This window comes from Myotis nattereri (assembly GCF_964212035.1).
Source record: "Myotis nattereri genome assembly, chromosome: 5".
Classification (NCBI taxonomy): domain Eukaryota; kingdom Metazoa; phylum Chordata; class Mammalia; order Chiroptera; family Vespertilionidae; genus Myotis; species Myotis nattereri.
In genome coordinates this window covers 51817118-51836715 of record NC_138080.1, presented here as the reverse complement: position 1 = coordinate 51836715, position 19598 = coordinate 51817118, and the positions used below count along the sequence as shown (strand labels likewise).

Here is a 19598-nt window from a genome sequence, read left to right as displayed (position 1 = left end):
TTATTTTTGTTTTACAGGAACGCTGAAACTTTTGTAGGTTTTTGTTTGTCCGTTTTGCTCTTTACACACATGACCACCTTGAACACCCTTGGACAGCTGGTGCTCATGTGCAGAATTTCTCTAGGTATTTAGTGGTACCTAGAGGTAGAATTGTTGAATCATGGGGCATGTGCCTCTTTATCTTTGTTTCTAGATAATGCCAACTTGTTTTCCCAAGTATTAATGTACACTCATCCCTTCAGAGTCTCTCCAACACTTGGTATTAGCCAACTTTTGAATTATTTCCAGTGTGATTAGTACACAGTAATATTTCATGTAGTTTTAATTTGCATTTTCCATGTGTTTATTACCCATCCTGTTGCTTTTCTGGAAATGCCCATTTGTATACTTTGCCCTTTTTTTTTCTTCTGGGTTTGTGTGTGGTGTGGGTGTGTGTGTGTGGGGGGGGTCTATCTTTTCTTAATGCTTTTTTAAAAAATTTGATTTCAGAGAGAGGAAGGGAGGGGGAGAGGGCGATAGAAACATCAATGAGAGAAAATCATCAATCAGCTACCTCCTGCACGACTGGGGATCTAGCCCACCACCCGGGCATGTGCCCAGACCACGAACTGAACTGTAACCTCCTGGTTTACTAGTATAGGTTGAAGCTCAACCACTGAGCCACTGCGGCCATACTCCATTTTTTTTTATTATTCATTCAAAGACCATGCTTGGCCTTTTTATTTGCTTTATTGTAAATTTACTTCTTATTAGTATTTGCTCTTGCCTTTATTATTTCTACTTTCATTGTATCTGTTTTGATGATCTTTTCCTAATTTTTTATGTTGAGTGCTTACCACATTAATTTTCAATCTTTTCTCTTTTCACGTAGGAAATTAAGGCTATAAATATCTCTCTAAGTGCTATAATATGTAGGTTCTACATATTTTAAAATGTTATGTTTTCATTTTCTTTTCTAACTTCTATTATGTTCCCTTTTTGCTCATGAATTATTTAGATGTATATTTAGATGCACAAGCAATTATAGCAAGTTTGCAGGATACAAGTAATCCAAAAGCCAATCGTTTTACTATATACCAACAATGAACAAGTGAAATTTGAAAAAAAAAATGCTATTTACATGAGCAGGCAAAAAAAGATAAAACACTTAAATATAAAGCTAACAAAATATGTATAAGATATATATGAAGGAAACTGTAAAACTTGTGAAAGAAATAAAAAAAAACTATAAATGGAGAGATAGCCCGTGTTCACAGATAAGAAGACTAAATATTATCAAGAGAGAGTTTTTCCCAACTTGATTTATAGATTCAGTGCAATCATAATAAAAATCCCAGCAAGTTATTTTGTGAATGTCAACAAACTGATTCTAAAGGACCCTAATTTAAACTATGGACTTTGGTGATAATGATGTGTCAATGCAGCTTCATTGATTGTAACAAATGTTCCTTCCTGGTGCAGGATGTTGATAGTGGGGAAGGTATGCATGTGTGAGGATAATGGTATGTGGAAACTCTCTGTACTTTTTGTTTAATTTTACTGTGAAAATCAAACTGCCCAAAAAATAAAGTCTTAAAAATGAGGTTTGTTTGTTTTTTCTCCCCTAAATTTGGAAGATAATTTTACTAGGAATATCTGTAGGATGAAAGTTATAACACGTGGATTATTCCCACTATTGCTGCTGAAAAATCAGCTGTCCGTTTGGCAGCCCTTCAGTGGTTAATGTCTCTTTTCTTTTCTGGCTTCTTTTTTTCTTTGGCATTCTGTCCTATCCACATGTTGTGCCTAGGTATCCATTTCTTATTACTTGGTTTGGAATTCATTGGGTTTCATTGCATGGGAGAATTTGTTCTTGCATTCATTCTGGAAATTTGTAAGCTGCTATCTCTCTGAATAATTACTTTTCCCTTTCTATTTTTTCCTTTAACTCCAATGAAGTACTAGTATGTGAGACTCTTACTCTCCCCAAAAAACAAACTTCTTAGAGTTACTTCATCTTTGTCAAAAGCCATAGAAAATATATCTATGTAGGAGTTTCTGGACTATAAATGCTTAGAGTTGGAAAAAATACAATCACACAAAATAACGTTTTCCATTGGTGGGATTCATAGTAATCTGATTTTTGGCAATATGGCTGCCAAGTTTTCAATTACAACTAGAGGCCCAGCGCACATGAAATCATGCGCAAGTAGCTCTCTTCCGCTTGCCTCAGCTGGCCGTCCCGCCCATCACCACTTGTAGCTTGCGCCCGGCCCCCCCCTGCGAGAGCCACTACGTTTGGCCATGACAGCATTACAGCGTGACAGCTACGGGCCTTTTATATAAGCGGTAATATTGAAACATGAGGGGACCCAGTCTTGTTATGAGAAATGATGGAACTGTTTCATGATGGAAATGGAGTGGGTAGTATTACCAATCAGTGCCACCTGCAGATTTTTTATATAGTTACCATAAATTTGGAAATTTGGGGCATAACAAGTTGAAAAGGAGTTTTTAAGGCTGCCAGTATATGGCATAAATTTAAAGCTAATTTTTAAGAGAGATTTACAATTCACTTTTATCAATTGGTTTCAACAAGCTTCTTCTTCACCCATTAATAACAAGATAACCCCTAATTAGCTCCTCATAGGTTACTATGGAGTCATAAACAATAGGGAAATGGGTACTAAGCTAATGACCAGCTAATGAAAGTCTCCATCTGCAAGTATTTGAAAGATAGCTTATCAGAACAAATATTCAAATGTATCTGCTTCAGTACATTTCTCAACATTTGGAAGGAACATATGCTGAATAAGAACCTGTAAGTAAGCACCTGCTGATAGCATTCAGTATGGCCATATCCACTTTTGCCAAATTACCATCTAAAATTATTGAAATCTGTTATTGCCCGGGATCTTGGTTTTGTCCAGAACTTGCAATGGCAAGAAACAACAAGCTACCAACCCTTTGCATATTAAAATAACAAGTGGCACAGTTCAGTTTTTCCTTAGTAACCTTAAAAAGAAAAACTAAGCAGCAATTTTAAGCAGGCTGGACAGGATGGGAGGAGAATAAGGTTTCCCTTTGTTTAGATGGGACAGCATGGATACAAAAAAATAACTGAGGGGTAAGCACAGAATACCTTTCCTGCTGATAGTTATCGCTTGCCTACTCTATACAGCCTGGTTCGGATTCTCACCGCACCTGCATTGGTCATGAAAAAGATCAAAAATAATTGCAAGGGCCACCTTGGGAATAACTAAAACTCATACAGTTTAGTACATTTATTGAGAGCTTGTATGTTGCAGGCGCTGACTGTGCTAGATATTAGGACAAAAACAAGAAAAAGACATGTCTCCAGCCTTATGTGCTTATATAAATGAATGCATTCATATAAGTAAATTTAAGACATGCTATTCTAGATTCCCTGCCACAGTGTGACTTGACTGTACATGGGTGTGTGAGCCAGGTTCACCACACCCTGATACAAAGATGAGACTGACTAGCTATGATACTGAACGCTCCATTGTGAGGCTCTGGCACTTGAGCGGTGTGCCTCAGATGAATTCCCTGAGGACTGGGCGCGGGAGCTGGAAATGCTCTTTCAGGGAAATTGCACTGATGAGGCAGCCATTAATATACAAGAAACAAAGAGTCTTTCATTCCAGTGTCAGCCTCAGGGCTCTACTTGCTAGTACTTCTTCACCTTAGTTTGCCCCAGACTATCAGAGTTCATTGTCACTCTCTCCTCCCCATCAGCAAGCAGAGGCAGAACTGAGATCAGAATACTTACCAGAAGCAGAAGAGAAGTTTGTAGGTTGTGGGGTTGGTTGGTTTGTTTTGCACTAAGAATGAGAAAGTAATAATGCTTCGTGCAGTCCCATAAAAGCAGAACTTTTTAAAAAAAACTAAAATTAGCTTCAAAAACAGAACTTCTACGGTGGGAGTCAAGAAATGACCAATTAATATTCCAATTAAACGAAATTATAAGTACCTTCTTATTTATACAATCTTTTTTCCCCATTTCCTGGCTTAACAATTTTCTTTTTCAGGTTGATATCCACCTGGTTAATGGAGAGCATATTGAAACCTTCCACGAAGATCTCACCTTTACACAGGACACATTGGCTTCACCAAATTTACCCACGATAACTGATGACCTAAAAGGTATGTTCTTACTCTCTATCTGGTATGTTCTGCCACAGTAGTTATTCTTTGCATTTTCCATTACTTTTATTCTTCCAGTGTATCTTTAGCATCTGTAAAGATGATGTGGCAAGTATGTGGGACACTTTGGCAGGAAGTCTTAGGGGAGGTGTGAGGGGAGTGTCTCCATAGAATATTCATCAGCGTTCTGGGTGTGCTCTTTCAGGGTCATGGTCTCCACAGATTAGTCGGTGCCAGGGCAGGGGGTTATTAGTCAGTGTAGCTGGTCCTGAGGCAGCCAGGAGTCATTTGTCTGGTTTTGCTGCTTTTCTGGTCCTGGAGCTGCAGTACAACTGAGGCCTAGAGGTTATCTCCTAGGGAGGAAGTCAGGGGGGTGGGGGGGGGCGGGAAGTTACTCTGGGGAGGAAGTCCTTGTTTTTCTCAGTTTTGCCCCTTGCTAGGCACCCAGGGCTTTCCACCCTGGTGACCTCTTGTACGAGGCTTTAAATTGCTCAGTTGTTGGTTTGTTTGGGGGTTTTTCCAGCTATCTGTCTCAATTTGCCTATTCCACTTACCAAGGAATTTTTCTAGCTTCTTACTAACCTTCCTCAGTAACTGAAACAGGAATTGTGTTGTTAGGGGGCTGGTGTTAATCAACTAAATCTTGGTAACAGAAATTTGTGCATATTGTAGCTGTGCAGAGTGATTGTTACCAGAAAGGGGGCCTGGCCCTGAGCGGGTCTGCCTAGGGCCAGGCAGTAATGCGGGTTCCTGACTTTGTTCAGGAAAGATTTCACAACACGAGTCCAGGTGATTTTTAGATTCTGCTTGTCTTGGCTTACTAGCCTGTGCCATTAAGACTGCCTATATCAGCCGTGGGCAAACTACGGCCCGCGGGCCGGATCCGGCCCGTTTGAAATGAATAGAACTAAAAAAAAAAAGACCGTACCCTTTTATGTAATGATGTTTACTTTGAATTTATATTAGTTCACACAAACACTCCATCCATGCTTTTGTTCCGGCCCTCCGGTCCAGTTTAAGAACCCATTGTGGCCCTTGAGTCAAAAAGTTTGCCCACCCCTGGCCTATATATTCAAAGGGTTTATACTATAATTGTCCATGTGCTTCTTGGCCTAATTTTAATTACCTTATGCTTATGAAATGAGCTTTGAAGATATTTTACAATGGAGAATTTATTCCCACTTGTTTGAAATGGTTTTCTTGCCCTAGCTGGTTTTGCTTAGTGGATAGATCATCAACCTACATACTGAAGGATCCCTAGTGCAATTCCAGTCAAGGGCACATGCCTGGGTTGCAGGCTTGCTCCCCAGTAGGGTGCGTGCAGGAGGCAGCCAATCAATGATTCTCTCTCAACATTGATGTTTCTGTCTCTCCCTCTCCCTTCCTCTCTGAAATCAATAAAAAATATGTTTTTTAAAAAAGAAAGAAATGGTTTTCTTACTAGTTCATTTTTTAGGAGCTCTTACTGGTTTTTCATATTGTTTACCTTGATCTTGGTGAACTGGTAATTTATTTCATGATTCCCAGAATTAAATTAAATGCTGTTCAATCTTAGTGAGTATATATACAGTTTTAGTCTCTTATGAAGATGAGATATAGAGTCTTAAAGAGTTATTATTCCCATACAATCATCATAAAGATAAAAAATCTGAAATTTTCTGCTTCCCATTTGTTAAAAAAAACTGTAGATCTTTAACTTTCTAGCAATTATGCAGTTATACCCATTTACAGTGCTATGGATATCTCAATTAACATTGCCACCTACTCATTTTATTTTGGGTTTTATATCAAAATTGTATTTTTTAAGCAGAACATATATCTATGCTTCATAAAAGTTTAGTGTTCTTAGAACCCTGAAGAAACATATCCAGCCTAGCGTGCCAAGCCTTCCCAAAGGGGATGATCTGATTGTGAGCAATTAAGCTGCTGTATGTAACTCTCCTGTTAAAACAACCGCATTCCGTATGACCATCTTCAGTTTCCTTCTCTACCTCCATTGGTAGATCTACCAAGTGGCTCACTGACATACCGCTTAGAAGATCTGGCCTACACAAGAAGTGGGGACAAAGGCAACTCTGCAAATATAGGTACGTTTTTGTTTTTTAAAGCCATTTTTCACATCTCTAGAATTGGTTTCAGTCACTTAACAAGTGTTCATTTGGATTCAAACCATGGAAGTTTTTGTTTACTGCATTGGTGAAGGTATATTGAGTTGTCCAATGCCATCTAGTTATTTGCTTACTGATATAACAAACAAAAATGTGTGCTTCAGATGAACTGTGCCTTTCAATAATACATTTTCACGAAGAGATAAATAATATATTTTCACAAAGAGATAAATAATTTAAACATACTTGGGGCCAGAAGATTGACTCCTATATCATGGTATGATAAGGCACTTATTGTATGAATTGGCCTGTTGACAAGAGCTCCCTTTTAATCTTCTTTTCCCTTCTCGAAATAGTACAATACCTTATTATCACACTTCTATTTTTCCTGATTCATATATTTTTAAAGAATACCTCTCTACCTCTTAAAAATCCTTTCTCCTTTTTCTCTCCAGAAATTGCCAGATCCTTTTCTTTTCTCCTTAGAATAACTTCCCTGGTTCTTTTCTTTTTCTTTTTTTTAAAATATATTTTATTGATTTTTTACAGAGAAGAAGGTAGAGAGATAGAGAGTTAGAAACCTCGATGAGAGAGAAACATCGATCAGCTGCCTCCTGCACATCTCCTACTGGGGATGTGCCCGCAACCCAGGTACATGCCCTTGACCGGAATCGAACCTGGGACCTTTCAGTCCGCAGGCCGACGCTCTATCCACTGAGCCAAACCGGTTTCGGCTTCCCTGGTTCTTTTCCTTTTTAACCTCTTGGAATGCCATTTACTCATCTCTTTACTGAAATCCCAATACCCAGACTGTCAATTAATGTCTTTAAGTGGTCTGTAAATGCCTTTGTCTTTTAGTAAAAATAATATATCTAAAACCAGAGTAGACCTAAATCTCCATTGTCTAGTGAGTTTGCAAACTGAAAAGAATACAGGTGCCTATATCTGAAATCTTATAAACAATGACTCCGTTGACACTTTGTCTATTCCTGGAAGGCTATCAGGATCATGGCCACAGGCAGTTGGTGTACTTCATCTTCACCATTACCTGCTGTATCTATTTGAGCTGTTTGAGCGAGATAACTAAAAGAAATGGATTAGCCGACCTTTTATTTCTGAACAATCCCTAGAACAATGATTTTCAACCTTTTTCATCTCATGGCACACATCAACTAATTACTAAAATTCTGCAGCACACCAGAAAACATGTTTTTGCCAACCTGACAAAAAAATACAGGTATAATTTTGATTGATTTACAACAACAACAAAAATAGAAATAATAGTTACCTACCTGTTTTGCTCCAAAATGACTTTTTAAAAGTCAGGTGCCTTCACTTTCATATAAGGATTTCTGGTATCAAGTATTAGCCAAGCAGATGCATCCTTATTTTGCAATGAACCAGTAAGTTGCAACTCCATTATATGACCTATGTATTTATGGTTCAAGACAGGACATTCACATCAGAGGGCTATTGTTGTGTTGGGTATTGTAATTTTTTTAATTTGACAATTTAAGGGAAAAGAGGTCAGTGCCCCTAACTAAATAGTCAGGTATTGCACATTTTAAAAATTTTGCACCAAAAAAAAAAAAAAATTTGCACCACATCACTGTGCCATAGCACACGGGTTGAATAGAACAGTGAGCATGATTGTCAAGGTCATTGGCCTCTGAAACTTACAGTCTTTTGAAGTTAATATTCTCATATTTTTTTGTTTGATTTTGCATCATCTTCCATCCTCTCTTCTCAAATTGCAAGTATTTGGCTTATGCTTAGTTTTAAAAATTGAAAGAATGAAAGTAAATTTTCTTAGAATTTCATTATGCCCTTTGAAATAATTAGAGTTGCCAGACAAAATAAGGAATGCCTTATTAAATTTGAATTTCAATTAAATAATGAATATTTTTTAGTGTAAGTATGTCCCATGCAATGTTTAGATATGTCCTAAATTAAACATCTAAATCTGGCAACCCTAAATTAGAGAAACCCTATATATTGCCAAAGCAAGAGATTCACTTTGATGACAATAGTTTGTCCACTCTATCTCTTCAAACCCCTTTTCCCTTTCACCATCCCATACACAATATCCTCACAGAATCAGATTAAGATACTTCAAATTAGTGAATCATTTTGTTCAACCTTCAGCATATGTGCTTAGTAATGTGATGTTTTGTATACAATAGGTATCATAGCACGGCACCCTCTCTACTACCCATACTTAAAAAAATTTCTAACTGCTCAAGCCATAGAAGATTATTTCCAACATATTCTGCATAAAGAACAACCTGGAGAAAATTCGGTGATAAGGTATGTTTTAACTTAAGTGATTGAATTACCACATTTATATTTGGGGCTTATAATAGTTGAGCATATTGATTTTGAATTAGGAGATTAATGACTTTTATTTTGATTCTAGAACTTTTTTCTTTTGCCCATATTATGAGAGATACAAAATAACAGAAGACATGAATGCTATCTTTCAAAATGAATTGGTGGTCATGCTGAATTGACACTCTTTGAACACTAAAGTGACAAAATTTGAAGCAGCTGGAAGTCAACATAAGACCCTTTACCATATGCTAAAATTGGATGGTCCAAACATCAAACCTAGGGGATGGGAGAGAACTGTGTGTGACATGGTCTAGGAAAAAATGTGAGAGAAATAGTATATTGGCCCTTTAGGTGTTGCCTCAGTATGAGAATCTTAATATAGTTGCATATAGTTGAATCATATGCCAGAGAAATTGATTAATAAGTAAAACGTAAATAGTCTAATTTTCTTAAAATTAAAGAGTTTTTAAAAAGAATATGCAATATATTTTAAAACTAAATTAATTACGTATTATTTGATATGATTATGTCATATATTTTTAAAGGTGATTATTTTCTGTGAAAAAAAAAATTGTACAGTTTTTCTTTTGATCAGACTTCTATATCATTATCTTTAAGTTCTATTTATTTTCTGATAGCTGACTTTTAGAAATTCAGTTATCTTAACAATTTAATCTAAGACCAGAAGACTGACATAATTAGATGAATTTATTTACTATCCAAATTGAACAATCAGAACATTCAGAGTTAAAGGTGGTATAATATATATTTACAACTTAGATGTTGGTGTTTTTTTAAGAAATTTTATTTTATATTATCTCTTACAGTGTTTTGATACCTAACTCCAAACCTTCACTTCATTCATAGATGCTACTACTTCTATATAAATAATCTTTTCTGTAGTCTTTGATTTTGGAATATGGTCTTAAGAACCTGCTTAAAACACATTGTGAGTGTTTTCTCTGTTTTGTTCATCAGTGTTTTATGCCTGACTAAAAGCAACAGTGAGGTTTGACATCATTTTTGACACTCCTTCACCCTAAAGTACAGCCACTGGCACTTTCCACACTGAAGGTGGATCTTTTGACATGTCTTGACTTACTTTAGATGTTTGGAAATGTCAGGTCAATAGCTGTGGGAATGGAAAGTGCTGCTACACTTTGATAAAGGAGAAGAGAAGGCAGGGCATTGCAGTTAGAAGGTTTATGCAAGAGTTTGAGGAAGACAGGCAGGGACCAATACAAAACAGATCACTATCAGTGTTCTGAGTGGGAGGAGTATTTGAAATAGGCTGAGGTTGCACCTGAAGGATCACTGGGGCAAGGTGTAATGGAGGGCTATGACCCAGTAGACTTGAGTCACAATAGGGTGAAGCTATTGGCAGGTTGCAGCCCACTGGCTTAGTCATAGTGAGGTCATGATCAGATGAGTTAGCAAAGCGTGTTGAGGAATTCTTAAGGAACATGAGACAGCCAGATAAGCAGAAGCTGAGGTCTGGCTCTGAGTAAATATCAGTTTCTATAAGTTTATTTTAATAAGAGGCTATATTTAACTTAGACTTTTTCTCTTTTTTTTCAAACCTCACTCAATGATCTGTTTTTATTGATTTTAGAGAGAGAGGAAAAAAGAGGAAAAAACATTGATCGGTTGCCTCTCATACACGTCCTGACTAAGGATTGAACCCACAACGTAGGTCTGTGCCCTGACCAGGAATCGAACCTACAACCTTTTGGTTTATGGGATGATGCTCTAACTAAGGGAATCACCTAGCCAAGGGCTTTTCTCTGTTTAGGCAGATAAATAAGTCTTCTTAGATGGCTCTGTCATTATGTTAGTATTTCTAAGACTGTGTCTGATGGGCACATCATCCGCTGTATTTTCAAACTACCCAAACCATGTTTGTGAGGGGTAACAGTCTGCCTGGAATTCTCAGCAGGGGGCCTCTTTGCAGCTAAGTCCTCTGATTTACTTTAGCCTCCTTCTGGAATTTTTACTCTGATCCCTCCCTGGGCAAAGGGCCAAGCTTATAAAACCAGGCTTTGGATCAGGGTTTAGGCATACATAGCCTATAAAAATGCCTTAGTTAGCAATAAATAATCTCCTGTGCAACTGTATTTGGCTCTACTATGCTATGTGTGTTTAGCAATTGCTCTTACTGGCAACATATCTATTGAACTCGGTTGGAGATGATATACATTTCTCAATCAATGGGGGACAACCTAAGAATATTTCTTTTACTGTCTCCTTACTAAATTTTTTAAAACTATTGAACTCTGAGTGTTCCTGGGGAAGGCGATATATTAGTGTGATGCGATTATGCTATAATGTTAACCCGTCTAATGCCAGCTAAGTGATTCCTAACCCCCGGGCATTAGGAAATGAGTGGTGTTTTCCAGTTATCATAGTGACGGGGAGCAGTATAGGCACTGGGTGGACAGGAGCCAGTGCTGCAAACTTCCTACAATGCATATGACAGTCCTGCAAAACCAAGAATTACCCTGCACAGAATGCCCATAGCACTCCCATGATTGCCAATACTTGTAGTCATCTCATTGACTCCCAGTTGCACTCCCACTGGTAACTGCCCTAACACTTTTTCTGCTCTTCTCAAACCATTCAATTCCTGCCATAATTCCATATTTTTGTTTTCTCAGACTCTTCATATCATTCAAGGAAAACTTATTCAAATTTGCTCCCTCTTCCCCTTACAATTCTGTATCTATACCTACCCTGTTCTCCTTCCTCCCCTCTCAGTGAAAGACATCCTTCATCTCCCTTCAAGTAGAACAACTCCACCCAAGGTTTTGGTTTCATCCCATCCCATCCTACCCCATCCCATCTCATCCCATCCCCAGCTCTGCCTCTTACATCTTTAAAGCCTTGCCAGTCCATCCCTGGCCATTGTGGCTCAGTTGGTTGGCCATTGTCCTGTGCACCAAAAGGTTGCCCTTTCAATTCCCAGTCAGGGCACATGCCCAGGTTACAGGCTCCATCCCTGGTAGGGGGCATGCAGGAGGCAGGCGATCAATGTTTCACTCTCACATAAATGTTTCTCTCTCCTTCTCCCTCTCTCTCCAAAAATCAATTTAAAATCTTTTAAAATATAATAATGCAACCTGCCCTTTTTCCCATCTGTCTTTTCACAACCAAACACTCCTCTGTATCCTAACAAATCCTAACAAAATGATCATTCCCCTGGGAACCCTCCTTAATCTCTACTTTTTACTCTTTAATTGCCTTCTGCTTTACTTTGAAATGCATGTCTCTCAATCTTGTATTAAGGTTGTTGTATCGACTTTCTGGCACCATCGGCTCCTTGCAGCGTAGGAAGTATGTTTTGTTCTTCCTCTAGTCTATTCCATCCTTACATTCTTTCCTTCTGGGCATCAAGTATAGATGGTAAGCCATGATAGATGCTCAATAATTATTTGTGACCCTTGGATCACTTTTTCATAGATTTTTGTATTAATTTGTAAGCTGGTATTTAGTAATGAAAATATCTTTTTCAATAAAAAAATATCTCTAGTGAAGGAAATAATTAAATGTAACTATTTTTTTTACAGAGATTTGGAGGGGGGCATTTAAAATACTTTGAATTATTAAATTGTATTATTTGGGATCCATTTTCTTTAGTTGGTAGTAGAATAAATTTTTGAGGATGGAAAGTAAAGCTTTTGCAGGAAAGATTAGAGAATTTTATTTAAGTGTGAGAATGCTAAGGATCATGTTAGGATGTATTGGTTCCTAAAGGTTTACTTTTTCAGTTATATTTTTATGTAGGTGGAAAGATTCACCTAGCTATTGTTTGCACACATTGTGAATGTCATTTGTGAATAGTTATGCAATAAAATAAAAATACTTTAGGAAAAGGTGACTTTGGACGTCTGCTCATCCTCAGTGCACCGGCTACCTGCCCCCTGGCCGTGCAGGTCTGTTTTTCTCTGCTCCCGGGCCCTCTGCCACAACCATGCTCCGCCAGGTCCTCAGTCAGGCCAACAAGCATCCAGCTTGGTCCTCTTCTTGGTATTCATTGGAGCCCGAGGTACTGTCTTGTGCCTGGCATTGTTCAATCCTGATGTCTGTTGGTACAGAGAGAATAACCCGGAACCCTGGGACAAACTGGGTCCCAGTGATCAACACAAGTTCCACTCGGCGATTACAGCAAACCAGAGAAGGAAGGTCCACTTCTAAACGAAAGGTTTCACTAGAAAGCTGCTTAGAATGAAGGCATCCACACCATTTCCACTCAACCAGGAAATACTTCCCCCCCAAATGCATGAAGTCATGTGAGTGTATTCACTTAGTGTATTTTTGAAAATATATTTTTATTGATTTTAGAGAGGAAGGGAGAGGGAGAGAGAGATAGAAACATCAGTGATGATGCACGCCCCCCACTGGCGATAGAGCCCACAACCTAGGCATATAGGCCGACCTGGAATTAAACTGTGACCTCTTGATGCTCAACCACTGAGCCATGCCAGCCAGGCCTTGAGTTAGTGTACTGATACTGATGATAAATATCTGAAACTTGAAAAAAATATTTTAGGATAATCGACATTTTTAATGTTTCTAAATTTTTTTTAGTTTTCTGACTTAAAAAAACACCTCTATCCCCAAGGAAGTTAATTTGCATCATAACTGAGGTATTTTGTCAGGAAAAGAAACAAACCTTATATACAGGGTGGGATAAAAGTAGGTTTACAGTTGTGAACATGAGAAACAGTTTATTCTTGTATTATTATTTATTAATTATTGTATGATTGCCTGTATGAAAAACTGTAAACCTACTTTTGCCCTACCCTGTATATACATATCAAACAAGAAGTACATTAGTAAAATGATTCTTAAGAATATTATATAAAAATCATAAAATTATAATGTATATCTTTAGGTTTCCCCATAAAATCAAAATAAACGCTTAATAACATTGATGGTATTAGTTGGTAAAATCATCTCATTTTTACAGCGATCAAATTTACTAGGAAGAACATAATTTTAGAGTCAGAGGGACCTGGGTTTGAATAGAAGCATCCTAGTTTCTTCTGTAAACTGTTTATGGCACACCTGCATGCCATGTGGCATATAAGTTAGGAAGATCTGCTTTATATACATTTTTTAAAGCCTTGTTACTATGCCCTATGGAATGAATTCTATTTCTGTGATAAACAAACTTTTTTTCATATTTAAACTCTCTCTCTTACCAACATCTTCAATATAACAAAGGCTCTGAAGATATCAACTCGTAATCTCTCAGTGAAAGCCATTCTGTTCTCTTCTCTCTCCTTCCTTCTTAGATTGAACAAATGATTATTTGTTACTCAGTGGCAAATTCTTGGGATATAACAAAGGAGAAACTCTAGTGGAGAGATAGAAAAGTAAACAGCCATAATGTTTAATGTGGTTACAATAGAATGTTTGGGAAAGGGACAAGGTAAGACTATTCAAGTAATCTAGGTCATAGAATATGGTGGCCTAGGCTGAGATAGCAGCAAAGATGAAAAGAAGTAAACAGAGATGATGACGTTTTATGATACTGGATAAAGAGGACTTAGATGTGAGGCATGAAGAAGAGGGAGAAGTCCAAATTACTCTTGGACTTTTGGGTTGAGCAGCAGCTATTTGCATGGTGTTCTCATTCACTGAAGAACAGTTAGAAAGAAGGCAGTTTTGAGGCAAAGATGAGTTGTACCTGTGGCATTCAAAAGGAGACCTTTAGTAGGCATTTGGATATGTAGGGAGCTCTGGAGAGAGCTACCTATCGGAAAGATACAGCTGGGAGTCATCAGTACAGACACAGTAATTAAAGTTATTGGATAAGATCACTCAGGACCAGGATAGAACCTTAAGAAACGTCAATATTTAAGAAAAAGCAGAGGACGAGAGGATAACAAGGAGACTAAGAAGGTGCAGTCAGAGTTGGTTACCTGAAGGCCAAGGACAGGAAGTTCAAGAATTGTCAGCTTTGTTAAAATCCTGCAGATAAAGGAGGTACTATAAAGACAGAATTATCCTTTAGGTTTAGCCATAAGGAGTCTATTTGTAATCTTATAAGGAAGTTTCAGTGGAATGGTGGGGATGAAGGCCAAGTGACACCAGATTTTAAAATGAGTAAGAGATGTGGAGCGGTTATGATTCAAGATTACGAATGGAGCCGGAACCGGTTTGGCTCAGTGGATGGAGCGTTGGCCTGCGGACTGAGGGGTCCCAGGTTCGATTCCGGTCAGGGGCATGTACCTGGGTTGCGGGCATATCCCCAGTGGGGGATGTGCGGGAGGCAGCTGATCGATGTTTCTCTCTCATCGATGTTTCTAGCTCTCTATCTCTCTCCCTTCCTCTCTGTGGAAGATCAATGGAATATATTTAAAAAAAAAAAAAAAAGATTACGAATGGAGAAAATAGTCATTGTGGAGAAGGAGAAAAAGCTGGTGGGGTTGGGGGGCGGGGGGCGGGGGGGGCACCTGCAGCACGCAGTGCCAGCACAGCACCCAGTATGATTGTGGTGGTGATGGTGCCTGGATCCCTAGTGTCCATTCCGTTCCGAGTTTGTCTTCTCATACTGGGGAGGTTGGAAAGCCAAAAAAATTAAACTCGGGCTTTCCTGCGTCTAGGTTTCTAGATATGACTAAGATTTTGTCAGTCAGATGCCTCCAAAGAGGTTTGGAAGGTAGGAGTGTGGTAAAGTGTGCATGCCAGTTGAGGCACTGGAGTTGGGGGGGGGGCGGTGTTTCATCAGTCATAGGAGAGATCTCAATATTCAGCAGCTATGTAGGCGTGAGAGACAAGGAGCAGGGCATCTGCTTTTTCATTACAGATTGAGCAGGTGCACTGGGGCTCTAGAGCTAACAGATACAGTGTTCGTTTCTTGGTTGCTGAATTTTAACTAAAGTGATGTATTCTTAGAGCCAACAGCCCAGGTGGTAGTTGTTAATCTTTGAATTACAGCTAAAGGAGTAAGATCCTGGAACCACCTATTCTGGTGGGAGCCCCTGAAATCCTCACCTTCTTGACTATACTAGTAGTAGTAGTAGTAGTAGTAGTAGTAGTAGTAGTAGTAGTAGTAGTAATAGCAGTGCCACCTACTGGTGGGTCTATTGCAGCGATTTTCAACCTTTTTCATCTCATGGCACACATAAACTAATTACTAAAATTCTGTGGCATTTGACAATCTAAGGGAGTAGAGGTCAGTGCCCCTGACAAAATAGTCGGGTATTGCATGTTTTAAATTCCTGTGGCACGCTGGTTGAAAATTGCTAGTATGGTCTGTTCTGGAAGTCATTCTAGAAGGCTCATCTAGATTCCCACCCTTTTAGTTCTTACAACAATTTTTATATTACACCTAATTCTCTCAACTATAGAGCTTTCTGCTCAAAATAAGTAGGTTTCTATTACTTGCAACTTAATACTGACTGATAAGTGGGCTTATATAGTCCTTTCTCAACACTAGATTTTGTGGCCCAGTAGCTTCCCAAAACTAATTTAACAAATGCCAGAGGAGTCTGATAAAAGTAGTTTTGAGGGCCCAATTTTTAGAGATTCAGGTTAAATAAGTCTTGGGTGATCCTTAAGAATCTAAATTTTAGTAATACATGGTTTTCAAAGATTTCACAGAGGTTCCAATATCTTCAGTATCTTTTCTCTTCTGATGTTTGAATCAATACTTTTGACCATCCTCCTCCCATTCTCACTGCTAGCCTCCCAGATACTCTCACACTCCTTGATAATTTCCACATTTGATTCATAGGTTCCCTTTCCACTACTTTACCTGCCACTGTGGTGAGATGATTCATTATGCTAATGACCTATCAAATATGCTGAACTTAGAGTTTCTTTCCTTCACTTCTAACAATCCTCATAACTTTACTTCTGCTACTCACACACAGGACACAACATGCTCTCATTGTTATTCAAAAATATTTTTACATGTCGACAATTTTGACTCTAAAACCCTCTTCTCATTCTTTTACTTCTACTACCCAACTCACAGGGCTGATAATACAAGGTGGGGCAAAAGTAGGTTTACAGGTGTTTGTGTAGAAAATAATGCAATAATTGATAATAATACAAAAATAAGCTCTGTGTTTCCCATATTCATAACTGTGAACCTCTTCAGCCCCACATTGTATGCTATCACTCTTCAGTTTGTTTCAGGGAACATTCAGTATTTGAATAAAGTACATTCTCTACAAATGTAATAGTTCCATACATATTCAGCATTACACGAAGTTTAATCTTGAGTTTATGTAGGGCCCAGTTATAGATTTATGCCACATTTGGTGTCCCCAGGAGATGGCTATACATTCTACCAACACATATAGTGTCCTAAAGCCTGGGTCACCTAAACCCATCCACTCTTTAAATATTGAAGCAGGTGTGGTATATTTATTGATCTCTAAGGATGTTGATAGAATCCTACCAGTTCATACCCACCTTCTCATCCTGCCGCCTCTGTTATTTGTAGGATGTCCTGGGATTAGAGTCATTTGCACTAGGGACTGAAAAACTAATTACCTTCTGTCATCCAACTTTGTAGTTATTAACAACTTGCCCTAATCATTCAGACTAACGAGCATCAACAGCATGGGGTGTTGAATTTAAACATTACTTCAGAATAATTTCAAAATAGTAGGGCCATTGTCAGTTTTTGGATAATCTTGAAATCCATACTTGAGAATCAAACCTTAGGAAACCTGTAGCCCTGTAAAAGTGCAGTTTTTTATTTTGTTAACCAGAGAAGCATGTGGCTACCCCACGTGGCTTACCTTCGGATCAGTCCCACTTCCCATTCAGCTCCCTCACCACACACACACACACACACACACACACACACACACACAGCTGAAATTTTCTTGAAAACAAAAAGCATGGGTTGGCATTCTTTCTAATAAATTCACCGTAGTAGAGTAATTGGGCCTTAATCTTTCTTACCAGTACTAAGGAATACCCCACAAAGCATCTCTTTGAGTATCTTTGAATACTTAATGCTTAGATTGATACCTAAAGGGCTGGAATTTTCTTTGTATAGCATCATTTCTAGGTGTGCTCAAACAAGTTAAATTATGAAAGCTATAATACATTTACATTTAAGATTTTTATTTTCTGGATAAGTAAAATTGTAAAAAAAAAAATGCTATTCTTTCCTTGGGGCCATCTGGTAACTTCACTAAAAAAAAAGGTGTAAATATGTTTCTGGTTTCTTTGAACATACTCACGTGGTGCCAGTCATTACCAGCACTGGCCAATGAGACAGTTGAATTTCACTAATGTATTCTGAGATTTAGTCTAATCATCTGCTGTCTCTATTGGTGGATTCTATGCAGATACATTTTCTTTCTTGTGTTTTCATTTAATACTTTCCAGAATATAATCAATTGATTTGTTCTATTTTTTCTATATAATTCACCAATAATAATTTAGCCAAAACTAACAGGAAATTCTGCTGGAAGTCTGATCTCTAATGAATGCTGAAACCAAGCTCAGCACATTAAAGGGAGCAATTAAAAAGGCACCCTATTTGTTTAAGTCATTTGGCTAAGTCAGCCAAAACAGAGGATTTTTCTATTTTTTGAGCTTTTGTCAAATTTAAAGTATATTACATTTTAAGACAAGAATTTGTTAGTATCAATGCTACTCTACAAATACTTTAAGAATTATTCTTAATGTAACTTAAAGATGACTTTTTGAAATAAATGGCCTACATATGCCAATAAAAGTACCCATTCAATTTGAAAAATAAAAAAGGAATAAATACCATAGATATTTTCTAGTTAATTATATATATATATATATATATATATATATATATAGCCCTAACCGTTTGGCTCAGTGGATAGGGCGTCGGCCTGCAGACTCAAGGGTCCCGGGTTCGATTCCGGTCAAGGACATGTACCTTGGTTGCGGGTACATCCCCGGTAGGGAGTGTGCAGGAGGCAGCTGATCAATGTTTCTCTCTCATCGATGTTTCTAACTCTCTATCCCTCTCCCTTCATCTCTGTAAAAAAATCAATAAAATATATTTTAAAAAATTATATATATATATATGTATATATATATATAAATATATATACACTATATTGTGTGTGTTTGCGTGTACATTCCATATAACATACCAGTCATGTTATAACCATGAATTGTGAAAGATTATAGAAGTCACCTTGTTTATTGCCTTACTTTAGAAAAGATTGCTCCTGCATTACCCTTGAAACATGGTTAGCTAATACAGTTTCTTACCTTTTGCTCTTTCACTTTGCTTTTCTTCATTAAGGTATTGGTCGGGTATTCCGTATCCCCACCTGTTGCTGGTGGAAATGGGCTTCTTGAGATGTTACGAGAAAAGAATTTTCTGAGATTCACACAGGATAATGAATGATTTTCATTTGCGTGGAATTAAATGCCTGAGTTTCCAAAGTTCAGTTTCCCTCCATCCTGCCAAGAAAAAAGTCCAGCATCAGGCTAGCTTAGCCTGTGTTTCCAGCTGCAGTCCATTGTGTGTGGGTCCACATAGCTGTGGGCCATGCAGCTTCTAGGGCCACATGGCTGTGGAGGAACAGGGGTCAGAGCAAGGGAGCCGAAACAAAGCCAGAGGATGAGAGAGAATTCCGCTGGGGATTATATATTCCCAAGTTTTCACAGGCTTGCACTGAGGTCCATCCTCCTTGCCAATGAAATTTGTTGCCTGTTAGACTGACAGGCAAGTACCTTCCTTACATCACCCCAACTTCACTGTGCATATGCCCATCTCCCCCTTTGTTGGACCCCTTTCCCCATAGATTTGCAAAGGAATAGACCAGTTATTCCCTGCGGAATATATAGGTGCAGCTTCCTGGTGAAGCTGCCCAGATGGCCATGTTATAATGTCTGGCCTTTACTTTCTTCCTATTATTAATAACTAGCTAATTACAGTGGTAACAATTGCAGTCATGGTTATACCTAGCCCTTGTATGGTGTTCACCATTTACCAAGCACTGGTCCACTTTTCACATACTGATTCATGGCACCCTTATAGCAATATCCTTG

The 19598-nt window shown here is 38.2% G+C and overlaps 1 protein-coding gene across 1 annotated transcript in view; it reads left to right on the top strand.

Annotated features, from left to right (window-relative positions):
* The window catches only part of LOC308520253 (uncharacterized protein), a gene marked incomplete at its 5' end in the record, with an annotated part of 28425 nt that overhangs the window by 755 nt on the left and 8072 nt on the right, over positions 1–19598 (top strand). Inside the window, 4 exons of the mRNA XM_081092765.1 lie at positions 18–33; positions 4032–4146; positions 6150–6233; positions 8438–8561. Coding sequence (XP_080948891.1) covers positions 18–33; positions 4032–4146; positions 6150–6233; positions 8438–8561 — 339 coding nt within the window. The remainder of the gene's footprint in view (positions 1–17; positions 34–4031; positions 4147–6149; positions 6234–8437; positions 8562–19598) is intronic.